At 49.4% G+C, this 12,906-nt stretch overlaps 1 protein-coding gene across 3 annotated transcripts in view; it reads right to left on the reverse strand.

The window, feature by feature from the left end:
• Rps6ka2 (ribosomal protein S6 kinase A2) overlaps positions 1-12,906 on the reverse strand; it is a 277,507-nt gene that overhangs the window by 11,245 nt on the left and 253,356 nt on the right. For all 3 annotated transcript variants that reach the window (XM_060373460.1, XM_060373462.1, XM_060373461.1), the window contains 4 exons: positions 11,159-11,289; positions 10,068-10,193; positions 2,847-2,936; positions 1,085-1,243 (listed from right to left, as the gene is read on the reverse strand). In XM_060373460.1, coding sequence (XP_060229443.1) covers positions 1,085-1,243; positions 2,847-2,936; positions 10,068-10,193; positions 11,159-11,289 — 506 coding nt within the window. The remainder of the gene's footprint in view (positions 1-1,084; positions 1,244-2,846; positions 2,937-10,067; positions 10,194-11,158; positions 11,290-12,906) is intronic.

The raw sequence follows: 12,906 nt of genomic DNA on the forward strand, positions 1-12,906 counted from the left end.
CCATCATTTAGACACTGATTGCAGGCTATAGGAGACTGGAAGACTTGTCACCATCCCTGTCTCCCTCATGAAACAGAAGATCTGTGATGCCTGCACATGCAGGGTACTTCTAGAATCTGCCTATTGGAAAACTGTGTTGTGGAACTCATGGATCTTGAGGAAGCCACACAAAAAGGACGCACCGTGAGATCTTGGAAGATCTGGCAAGCCTGAAGATCATGCAAGCTGGCAAGCCTGTGTACACAGCTGGCCCAAACCTGCTATATGAGGAATTCTGAGAAGGAGAGAGAAACGGACCAGAGGAGAGGGTGGAGGTGAAGGATGGGGGTGGGGAGAATAGAAGGAAAGATACAGGTATGAAGGATGGAGAGAAGAATGGAGAAAAAGATAGGTACAAAGGATGGAAGGATTAAGGAGAAGGATAGAGAACGATGTGGGAAGGATAGAGGTGAAAGATGAAGGAAGAAATGGGGGAAGGATGGAGTTGAAGGATGGAGGAAATGATGCAGATATGGCATTTTGCTGGCCTCCTTCCCTGGGACTGAGAATGTGGCCTAGAGCTCTGTAGTATGGCCTTGGTGGGGTCCTTCACCTCGAACAATGCGCATGACCCAGACTTTAGAAGTGAGTCCATGAAGACCTTGGTGTAGCCTAGGCTTGAGGCTAAGGGAACCCAACTGTTACCCTTTCTGTTTAGCTTTATGTATCATAAGCAATGAAAATTCTAAATCTCTCTTTATCAAGGCCAGAGCACAACATTTTCTTTGCTAAACCTGGCTTGCATAGATTTATTAACTTAGTTCCTGTATATACCAAGTATGCAAATGACTTTAGACCCATAAAGGACGGCAGAACACAACACAGAAAATTACATCACTTGGGTATGTCAATTATTTAGAGCTGATGGAATTGATGAGGGCACAGGAAAGCACTTTGCCTTCATGCCTCCCTAAAGCCAAGACAACAGTTTATAGAGGTGTCCTAGCCCTGCACCCACAACTCTGTGGCTCCTCCACGCTCTTGCATCCACCTTCCTGTAGAGCCACCTGCTGTCCTGAGCTGGTCCACTGTAAGCTGGGCTTACCCCTTGGGAGTGCAGGTAGTCCATGGTCCTGGCGATGGTGTACAACACGTCACTGGCCTCCCTCTCTGAGAAGCACCGCTGACGGAGGATGCGGTCCAGCAGCTCCCCGCCTCGCATGAGCTCCATCACCAGGTAAACATACTTGCCGTCATCGTAGACCTGGAAGCCAAGCGGAAGTGTGCAAAACCTCAGGCCCCCGTATGCCGCCATGGCTGCAGTCCTCAGGCCCCTCGCTATGTGCAGGAGCAAGGCCTCCAAGTGGGGTGGAGGAGAGAAGTTGGGGGCTGTTTCCCTAAGAGTAAGATCAAGTTGTAAACGGGTGAGCAGCCATTTCAACCACAGGAGTGGCTCTTTTTTGGAAGGAATCATCTTTGACACCTTGGGGAGGGGGCAGGCTGGGCCATGCGACACACAGGGGTTGAGTAGGGTTGCTTAGCTGAGGTATGCATATAGAGATGCTGACAGCCTTTGACAGGTAGGCACACCATAGAAAGAAAAGTGACAGTGGCAACAGCACCCCAAAGACACTGCTTCTCAACTATCTTCCTGTATGCAATTTGGAGGTCAAGCAGAGTGTATGTTCTGGCTCTTAGGTCTGCAGGGGATGGGATCTGGCACTCTGAGGGGCACAGCATTTGCCCATGCTAGCTTTAAATTCACTTTAAAAATGAAAATCAAAATGAAAACTCTGTATATATAAAGGCCTCGTGTGTTTCCCAAGCACCATATGCGTGGGAGCCCGTGCGTGCCTGAGCTCTGAGAAATGGATGCAAATGGGGTGACAGGCCTAAGTGCTTATTCTTAGCCCAGTGATAATCATTTAATCAACGGATCTCTAGAATAAGCTACTAATTTACCTGACTTTGACCTGTATAAAAGGTGTGAAGCTCATTTCAGTGTTTGTTTTGAGCTTATGAACTCACTGTTCTATTTTGAAGGCAGGAAGACCTGGGCTGCTTGCCTCAGACAGAGCAGACACGAACCATGAAGTGTGTGGATTGAGCTAGTTTTGGTGCATGAATTTTACATGCAAACCAAGCATGAACGGCCAGAGCACACCTGTGTAGTGAGGCACTTGAGATCCCCAGGAGACAGAGCTGGCTCCATCTCAGCTTTTGGATGCAAGGCATTCATTGCTTATGTTCCCTGGGGTTGAACTCTCTTCCATGAGCTGCTGCCCAAAGGGACACTGAGGTAGTCCGAGGAGCTACAAGCTCTGCATGCATGTCACTGGAATCATTTTGTCCTCTAAGAAGTAAGGGCAAGAAGAAGAAATTTTTTTCTCTCCCCACACCCATGCCTGTACTTCAGGCCTTTATGGCGTAGAGTGGTCTCGGACACTGGCTTGATGTGGCTGATTCCTGCTCCATCCCCATTGTCAGAGAAAGCACAAAGGAGGCTATAAAATCTCCACAGCTAGCCTCAGTGGGATCTGCTACCCTCATGCCACTCTGCATGTCAATCAGGAATGACTCGGTGACGAGGAATAACACTCCTATCCTGTGCACACAGGCGTTTCCTATCGTATTCTTACGCATGGCATTCTTGGGGTATGCACACACCCAGTTATGTACGTACGCCCACGCTGAGGTGACCAGCCACCAAAGTACCAGAGGCCCTTGGGTGGGAAGTGTCTAAGGCCGGTGACCCTGGGCACACTGAACATGGGCAATGTGAGAGAACTTGCACTTTGCAAATGGCGACAGTTTCGCATCATTTGAAGCAAAAGCCTGAGGTAGGGCTGCTCCACAGAGGCACTTACATCTTTTAGGGTGATGATGTTGGGGTGCTGGCCATACCGCAGGAGGATTTCGATTTCTTCTGAGGGATCCCTTTTGCTCTTGTCGATGATCTGAAACACACACAGCAGTAGCAGTGAGAGGTTTGCTGCTGGCCATGCTAGGCCATTGCAGATGACGAACTGAGGCCTGACAGAGTGCCACGTTAGCTGCTCCCCACCCCCACAGTTCTTAACCAAACTCTCTTAAAAATACTCAGAAATGTAGATCTAGTCTCTCCTTCCTCAGCTAGAAAAAAAAAAAAAAAAACAGGTTTGTAATTCCAGCTACCAGGGAACATGTAATAGGAAGACTGAAAGTTGTCTCAAACTAAAAAGAGGAATGTAGTTAGGAATGTGGCAGCTCCGTGGCTGAGCACTTGTCTAGCATGTACAAATCCCCAGGTTCAATTCCCAATACCACAAGAAAGGAGGAGACAGCCTTCAGACATGATCTCAAGTTATCAAAAGGCCAGATGCAACGGGGCAGGCACAGAGAGCTCTCCCAGGCACAGTAAACAGCATAACCCATTTCAGCCACCAAACTCTGTCAGAGTGAGCCTCCAGTCACTGAGCACCCCTGCCTTGTCCTGGGAACCACGGGCTAGCCACAAAATGAGGTAAAGTAGCAGGCCCTCCCTGACAGATGCTGGAGGCCCGGTGGGCGGTGTTTCTCTCCGGCCAGCTGGACACCCCTTTCTTGCTGGTTCCCCTCCCCCTGCCTAGGATTTTTTGAAACAGCATTTGACGCTGTTTGACTCCAGGAAGATGGGTGGCTTTCCCTTACATGGCAGCCAAATCAACGCCTGCCTCTGGAATGGGAGTCCTTGTGCCACATGATGGCTCTGACGCCACTGAAGGTGCCTATGTTTGTGGGGAGTGCTGTGGAGAGAGATTCTTATGTTGGAAGGGGACATCACTTAGTTGAGAACCACTCATAAGTCCAGAAATTTCCCCCACCACAACAGCACCCCACAGCCCTGCACATTATCACCATCTAGTCCCAAAGCCGCCCCTCTGACTACTGTAGGTGCCCCTCGCCCGCACACTCCCTTCACAATATATTTGTGGGCTTAAACACTTTAGTGGCAGATGCATTTTTGTTTTTCCTTGAAGGCATTTCACATAAAGCTGTCCACTCCTAACATCCATCCAGTCTCCTCACAAAGGAGCCGGATGCAGACTGTCATGAGGAAGCCTTTCGTCTGCTGCCAGGGACTCCCTTCAAGTTGGAAGAGCATCACAGGTGCATCCTCCACTGTCACTGATGTTAAAAGCAGAGAAGCACCGTGGACAGACACACACATTTCTCTGAGAAGGCATAAATAACACCGAAGGGGAAGAGGAAAATATTAATAACCTTGGCTTCCCACAGAGGAGGAAATGGGTAATGGGGGGGGTGGAGCTATGGCTGGGAGACCTTGAGGTTTCCTCCCTGATAGCTTCTGAATCCGGAATCACGAGAATGTTATCAATTAAAAAGAATTAAGTGTAAGAACGCTGTAACCATCACAAAACACCTGGGACTACAGGTGCTTGATCTGTTTCCTCACTGTAGCATTGGTTTTATTCTTATATGTTCTTTCTATATAGATTATGTGAAAGAATTCCCATGAATAATCATAAACACATGTGAACCAATCCGTTTGTAAAGACCCGAGGATCTCACTGACAGCGGACAGCACCTTAAGAAGTGTACTAAGAATGAATGTGTATGTTCAGCTAGGAGGCACCGCAGGAGGCCACACTGGTTAATCTTCTAGGCACGGCATGCAGCTGGTCATGAGCACTGACCATAACGGCACACTGGATATCCTTTAATGGCCTGGTACTTGCAAAGCACCTCCATCAAATGATAAGTGAGTGGGGTATTCTCTCCGGTGGCTGCCGAGCGGTTGGGATCCTTCCGTGAGTGTCCTGGAGGGGTGACTTCTTGAGAATGATGTAGCTGGATCTACTTCTAACTAGACAAGCCCCATGGACCAATGCTCTTGGTACTCCTCTCCAGGTCTGAGCTTGATAACAGAGACGGCCACAATGGAAGGCAGGAGGACGGGGGGATCTTTCTGCTTCATCGCTCTTCTCTTCACCAGGCAGCATCCCGCCCAGGGGGCAGCCGTCCCTGTTGCAGGGGGTCAGCTCCCTCTGCTTGTGCTGTGCTTCTCTCCCTGCTCAGAGATGGTAAGCCAAGGTGTGCATATGCCTGGAGCAAGTGTGGCTCCCACAACAGTTGTGCAGGAAGACACAGGCTTTTCTTGGCAGGAGAATCGTGTTTGCTGATGGCTGCTGCTGGTACAAAGGGCCTTTTCCCCCAGTTCTCCATCTTCCCTTTCTGTGTCTGTCTCTGTCCTTCCTTGTGCTGCTCAAGCTTCCCATCCCTGGAGCGCTCCCTTTGCAGGTGCTCAGCCAGTTGTGTGCTGGGCCTGGAGGCAGCAGGGCGAGCACCTGGACAAGCAGGATGAGGCCCCAGGCCCAGCGCTTCCTTTCGTTTGTTGGAAGGATCATACCGCTTCAGGAGCAAGGAAGTAGAGCGCGTAATTACTTGAAAAAACTCTAACAGACATTTTCTCCTGTAAAATTAATTTAAACAAATGACAAAAAGAAAGAACTCCAGTTTTCTCAGTAGGAAAAAAATTAAAATTTCCATGCCAATCAGTCCTTCTAAAAATAAAGTCTCTCCGGGCCAAGCATCTGTTTCATTCTACTTCCTTTCTGGCTGACAAGTTATATACACAGAATAAAACTAAGTACAGGCATGCAAACACTGTCACACAAGGATGACATGAGGTGAATCCAAACCCTGGCTCCTGCAGGGCCTGTCCTGTCCTGGGTGTGGTGGCCACATCCTCTGCTGTGGTTAAAAACAGGGTGACAAACAAGCAAACACAGTCGTCATCCGGTCTCTGACAGAGAAGCCAAACTCACACTGGGGACACTTGGCTGTCACGATAGCAGAGTGGACCTGGAACCTCAGCTCTCATTCCGAACACAAATCAGGGAACTCGATGATGGGGGCAGGCCCTGAGACCCCACCGCTCTGTGGGCGACTAGGAGTAACGAAGAGTTGTTGGTGAGGAGATTCATAGTGTCCACAGATTCGTTGTTCCGGCTCAAGTAAATAACCGTGCATCTATTCAGACATAAGATTCAACTCATTGGCCATATGCAGAACAGACAGGGAATTAAGAGAGAGGGTTCCAGGGGGCAAGAGAGGGAATGGGGAGTGAAAACAACTAAAACAAACCAATTTAAAAGCTTTAAGAGAACAGGGCAACACACGCTGTGGAACAACCTTAAGGCTGTCTGTTGAGTTTTTAATTTTCAATTACATCTATTTCTTCAGTTGTTCATGTGTGGGGTATTGCACAGCACAGAGGACAGGTGAAGATCACATGACAATTTTCTGGGGTTGGTTATGTTCTTCCACCATGTGGATCTTGGGACTGGAACTCAGGTCATCAGGCAGCAAGAATCTTTATATCTGACCCAAACTGCAGTCATTTAAGAACAGCAAATGTGCTGCTGAGGGTGCAGTTGCTGCCTCCTAAGGAAACATGCCTGCCGCTGACCAGGCCCACCTGGTTCCCCCAAAACTTTTTGGCCACAGGAGAGGGAACTATCACCAAAGAGGTGTCTGTACCTAGGCACACGCGTATGTTTGAGAATGCAAGGGCCAAGAGGAAAGACGATGTGGCGTGTGTCTCTGCTGACCCCAGAGCTTTAGTTAGTCTACTTTAGTTGCAGCTTCCGGTTCTGTGATCGGCAAGAAAAGATGTGTCAGAGATGGAAACACACAAAGGAGGAGTCAAAGGTTCCACGGGAAGTATGCTCTTTGTTGAACAATGTTCTGAAGGCTGAGGAAAGATGATCCAGATTTGAAGGACAGCTCTGGCGTGCGTCCCTTTTGATTGACCAAGCACTACGAGATGTGAGTTCAGGCCTCTGTCTGCTTCCAATACAGATGATCAACCTTCAGAATGGCCTGCCTAGGCTCTGCTTACCACAGTGCATGTTCAGTATGGGTATGGACACAGGAAACGATGAACTATTGGTACGTCAATCTTTGCAGGAGACCTAATAACAGTTTAACTCTCAGAGAAGTGGACTTGCTGCCGCCTGTCAGCACATGGCTTGTGTCTGCTTCTCAGAGATATGTGGACTCTGAACTGTATCTTGTCAAGAAGCCATGGTTTTCTGTGGTCCTGTTTCTTCCAGTGAGGGTTAATTTAAGCATTTTCCAGACAATAAATTATGACCCATTACAGTTCTAGAAAGGACAAACCACCACTTGGTTTTCCCAGAGAATTTCAAAACTTTGAAGGACAAACAGAAATGCCTGGCTCTTTCTTCCACTGGCAACCAGAGACAATGCCTAGCTTTTCTTCCTGGGGTGTACAGGCTGAGAAGGAAGCTTTCTTTGAGGGTCCATTGGGTCCGACGGGATCTTCGAAGACCGAGTCCTAAGTCCCAACAAAGCTGAAAACAGTTGGAGGCTCTCTGCATTGGAGCTGGATGTGGGAATACCAAAGAGAACATGCCACTGGCCTTGTCACTTAGTTCCGGGCACAGAATTGCACCGAACAACAGCAGACCATTCCTAGAAGGGCCCCGGGGCTGCCGAGCTGGCCACACAATGGATCTGCTTCTTAGCACTCCCTGGCAACTGTGTTTACTTCTAGGAGTGCTGCTGGCCTCGAGATAAACAATCTAAAGAATTTCTGTGAGAAACAGCTCACACAGAGAAATACCAAGAAGCCCATGCAAGCTTGCAAAGCACTGGAAAGTCCTTTGGGGTGGGGAAGAACACAGGTCTTATGTAAACCCCTCGCTTTGCACAATCTAGACCCGTGTCTCTGCCACACAGGGGATCCCTCCGTGACACTAGTGGTGACTCTGCTGTGTCTTTGAGCCTGTGCTTTCACTGTCATCACCTCAAGGACTCAAGGACTTTTAATCTCCCCACGGCCTCCCTCAATCCTTTCCTTTGCCAACTGAGACTCATCGCCAAACAGTGGGCAGAGTGTAGGGAGTCTTGCAGAGGACTGGGGGGAGGATAAAAGGACCCAGAGGGGACAGGAACTCCACAAGGAGACCAACAGTCCCAACTAATGAGGGCCAGAGGGGCCTGCGAAAACTGAAGCACCAACCAAAAACTATGCATGCACTAGACCTGGGCTCTCTACACACACACAAACACACACATATATACATACACCCAATGGGCAGCTTAGCTTCCATGTGGGTTCCCTAGAAAGGAGTTGGGGGGTTGTCTCTGACAGGGACTTTGTGGCATGCTTCCCGACCACTTGCCCCTTGTGGGGCTGCTTTGCCGGGACACTGTGAAAGAGGAGGCACACAGTCCTGATGCCACTGGTTGTTCTGGGGTGGGATTGTGTGGGAAGCTCCCCTTTTCTAAGGGGCAGGGGAAGGGGGATGAGGAAGAGGAAAAAAAGAGAGGGGAGGGGAGCTGTAACATGAAAAACTAACTAAATGGGCAGGCTAAATGTGGAGGGCTCATAAGTTAATCCTTCTATGTTTAAACACTCCTCATTGAGAAATCAAAGGCCAATTTGCCAAAAGGCCACAGACTACTGAGATGTTTGCTTGTTTTGTTCTAGGCTGCCGAATGCTGTCACAGCCTCAGACACCTAGGGTAGATGGCCTGTGAAGATGCTCATTCTCTAGAGAAGCTGCTTTTGAGAAATGTCCACCGTTAAGAGACAGCTGCGGATGCCTTGTGCAGTCAGAATGCCCAGCAGCCTTTTCAGAGCTCGGAGAGTCACGATTGGTGGAAACCATTCCTGTTATATCTTGCCTTGCTGGCCAGCTCCACTTCTCACTAGACACTCTCTGGAGAGCTGGGCCAGTGCCGCACGCCAAGCAGAGCCGGCATGACCTGTCATGGTGGCAAAGGCTTGGACTTTGTCCCTCAAGTTTTTTAGTGTGTGTGTGTGTGTGTGTGTGTGTGTGTGTGTGTGTGCATGCACACATGCTTGTGGGTGCACACACCCCACAGCACAGCTGTGGGGGTTGGAGAACAGCCTCAGGTCCGATCCTCTCATTCCACCTCGTCTGAAGCAGCCTCTTTCTCATTGCTCAGTTCTGCACAGGCCAGGCTAGCTGGCCCATCTCTGCCTCCCGTCTCACCTAGGAACACTGCAATACAGATGTGTGCCGCACACCTGGCTTTATGTAGGTGGTGGAGACCTGAGGTCAGGTCTACATGTTCTGTAGCAACCAGTCTGCCCACTGAGGCGCCATCAGCCCAGCCCTGTATGTCCAGTGTTAGGACAAGTGGTGGAGGTTCGACAGCCTCACGGCTGTGTAGAGAGAATACACAGCATGCAATGTACCATGTGTGCTATAGTGTAGGCCGGATCCCGGCTTCAGAAGGGAGACGGCTTTAGCTCTTACTAACTAGAAAACCTTAGAAAGCAGCATTTTGGATCCTCGGGTCCAATATTTAGCAACAGTTACAGAGCTGAAAGCTACTACATAGAGCTTGCCATGTTGGATTACAGGCGTCAGGATGTGCTGTGCACTGGCTGGAGGCAACGCCTCGGTGCTTGGTGTTTTACTTTAGTCTGTATCTCGATCCACTTCCTGGATCATTTCCCCACAGCTATATCTTTTTTTCTTTCCCTCCTTTGAAAAATGCTATGCCTGTTCGCCCAATTCCATTTTCTTAGACACTGGGTGCCCAGGGCTATTATTCTTGGCATATGCTATACTTACTTACTCATCTGACTGGGTCCATGATGGACATAACTGAAATACTTATGGTTTGGAAAGATTTTTTTTTTCCTTTGAGATAGGGTCTTGCCACGTAGGCCAGGTTCATCTGGAACACTCAGCTCCCCTGCCTCAGTTTTCTGAGCGCTTTGGCTACAACTGTATGCCACCACATCCAGCTTGAAAATAATTTTTTTCTCTGTCTCAGTTTCTCTCTCCCCTCTGACTTTCTCTCTCAGAGTGCCTTACCTATCCCCCTTCTCTTCTATGCTCTCCCACTGTCTGTCTTCTGTCTTTCTCTTTCCACCTCTGTACAATAAATGTCTTCGTACAAAAAAAGAAAGAAAAAGAGTTTTTAAATGGATGACTTCATATCTAAATAAGCTGAAGTCAATCTCTTTGGATCTTAGAAAGCATGGATGGAGGGAGGCAGCTCCGCATCCAGCTGGGTTAGACTGTCAGCGCCCGCCTTACCTTCACAGCATACTCAGCAGCGGTGGCTTTGTGCACACACCGCTTGCACACCGAGTAGGAGCCGACCCCGATGTCCTCCTTGATCTCGTAGCCGTCGGTGAAGTGGATATTGTTCCCGTGTAACTGCTGCAGAGAGGCAAAGACAAGGGTAGTCAGCGCCTTTCACAAGGTGCACGTGGCTACACACACACAGGATTACAGGGTGGTCAGCACCATTTCACACCGGTGCACGTGGCTACACACACACACACACATACACACAGAGGAGTGGTTAGCATTCTTTCACACAGGTGCATGTGGCGACACACACAGATCCAGGGCCCCTGGGAACCCAGGAGCTTCAGGAAACTGAGAGCTCCTTGTCCAATGTCACAGAGCTATGTGTAGATGGTTCCTAACATTTGGACACCTGGATATTATGTGTCCACTGAGCACTCATTTTTCTCCCAAAGATCTGTGGAAGTGAGAATCTATGGCGTAAGGAGGCAGAAGCACCTAAATGTGGCCACAGCGCGATCTCCGGTGTGGCTGCATAAAGCACCAACCTCAGAAGTATAGGCTAGTTCTGGCCTGCATGTACAGTGCCCCCTTGCCCACTCTGAGAAAAAAAGCTCCATAGAGAAAAAAAAAGCCACAGAGAGATAAATGCCAGGGAAAGTTGGTGCCATCTAATTATGCTGGACAAAGACATCAGGTGCCTGAGTGAGTGTACTCCTAACGCTTCTGAGTTCTCTGAGTTCTAGTTACAGCCCTATAATGACAGAAGTCTAAATAATGTCCTCATTGACCTCCTAACGACATGGCACCCATAGTTCACACGGAGAAGATGCCCAAATCTGCCCAGAGTGACCACTGGTGCAGATATCTGTGGGGATCCTCTCTTCAGGACAGTTTTACTCCGTCTTAAAAATCAACGTGTGTAATGGTCCAGTCCACCAGGAAGATCACCATAGTAACAGAAGATCTCCCTCTAGAGACAGGGAGAGGTCTACCCACTGCTGGCACCCAGCACCGAGCTGGTAAAAGTCCACGGGGTTTGCCCGGCCAGGCATCAAGGCCCTGAACCGAGCTCCTGGGACAAGCAGACTTACCTGCACAATCGGATGAATGGGGGCCTTGGGCACATCCTGCTGTGAGGGCTCCTGGACCAGACTGGAGGCCACAAAGCTGAATCCTCTGAAGAGGTGATGGGCATTTGCACTTGGGGGGACACCAGGGGAGTCTGTGGATGAGCAATGCATGGTTGACACTTGAAGAGATCCAAGTGAACCAGGGCAGAACAATGTGTGCCCCTGTGCGCATGTGCCAGAGAAGGCATACATGCACAGAGGCAGACACACATGAGGCTACTTCAGGTGCTGCCAAGAGCCTGACTCGGCCAACATGTGTAACACGAAAGTTTTCAGATAATCACCGACCACATGTTTTAAGGTTACTGACTTTGGAAGTTACTGAATATTCCTTAATACAATCCACCACCTCTCCCAACCCCAGATCAAGGCAAAAAGCTGCCAGCAGTTCTAGGCGGGGCTGCCAGAAAGCAGGAATGCCAATCACTGAGCAGCTACTTTCTGGGTTAGGAAGGTGCTGTGCCCCTAAAGGCAATAAGAGAAAAGTCAAGAATCTCCCCAGCTCCACGTTCACCTGTAGCCACTACCTCCACCTGAGGCCCAGACCACAGACAGCACAGCCCCTCCACAACTGCACAGCTCTATGCCAAGGCCATACTACTCTGATCACTGGGGACATGAGGACAAAGTCACCATTGCCCATATCCAGTTGATGAATGCAAGGAATTATATATATATACATACATATATACTGCACTGTGATTCTCCTAAGTTCCATGAGGTCTGTCTAAAGCATGACTATTATGATCTTTCTCCACCGGGTTCACCATTAGGTAAACAGGAAGGCAAAAGACTGACTGGCTGGGAGAAACAGCTGCATGTATATGACAGACAAGAAGGAGCAAAGGAAGCCACCCCTAAGGACACTGTGTCTGGGGGTGCTCAGGCTCTCAGATGAGGGGGCCATGTGCTTACTGAATGGGGTGACACGAAAGCCAAGGACTCTGTAAAAGTGAGTGCAAGCAACCACATCTGGGTTTGGACAAAGGACAGCAACCTCAGAGCCGAAGAAGGGAGCTTGAACTGACTGCCCTCTTCGAAGAAGGGGGAAGGACAATGGCCCCTGCGCTTTCAAAGGCACACGGTCCTCTGAAGTGCCAGCCTGCATCTAGGGATTTAGTCCTCAGAATTACTTTCAACTGTAAACGAGTATAGAAAATGTTGTCTTTAGCATTCTTTGTGACAGCAAAGAAACAAAGCCAACGTACGTGCAACTGTTAAGGACATCACAGCCACAATTAGGGACAGTCTGCCCATATGAGAATGTTTTACTGCTGCTGCTGCTGCTGTGGTGTGTGCTCGTGTGCGCTCCTGCATATTCTGGAGTCATTTACCCAGGGGAGATGAAACTTCTGCCTTCTTCCTGTGCCCTTTCCTCCCCTTCCAGTCCTTTACTTTGACACAGAGACATGGTGGGTAGGAGAGTGGGGAGGGAGAGGAATCTGAAGAGGAAATGTATATTTTGTTCCTTCACAGTCTGCTTTGGGTACCGGGTTGAGGGGCAGCTGCTTCACAGCCCAGGGACAGGCCAGTGAGCTGGGAGGGGCCCTGATCCCAGACTGGGGCCTGGCTGTAGCTAGGTATAGAAACACCCCGCCGTGTGCTTCACTGGGGCAGAGATGCCAGTGCATCTTATGGGGCAGGAAGCTTCCTGGATACAGGTCCATCTTAAGACTCCTGGAAAGAACGGGAACAGACCCAAGACTTGC

This window comes from Meriones unguiculatus, chromosome 20 (genome assembly GCF_030254825.1).
Source record: "Meriones unguiculatus strain TT.TT164.6M chromosome 20, Bangor_MerUng_6.1, whole genome shotgun sequence".
Classification (NCBI taxonomy): domain Eukaryota; kingdom Metazoa; phylum Chordata; class Mammalia; order Rodentia; family Muridae; genus Meriones; species Meriones unguiculatus.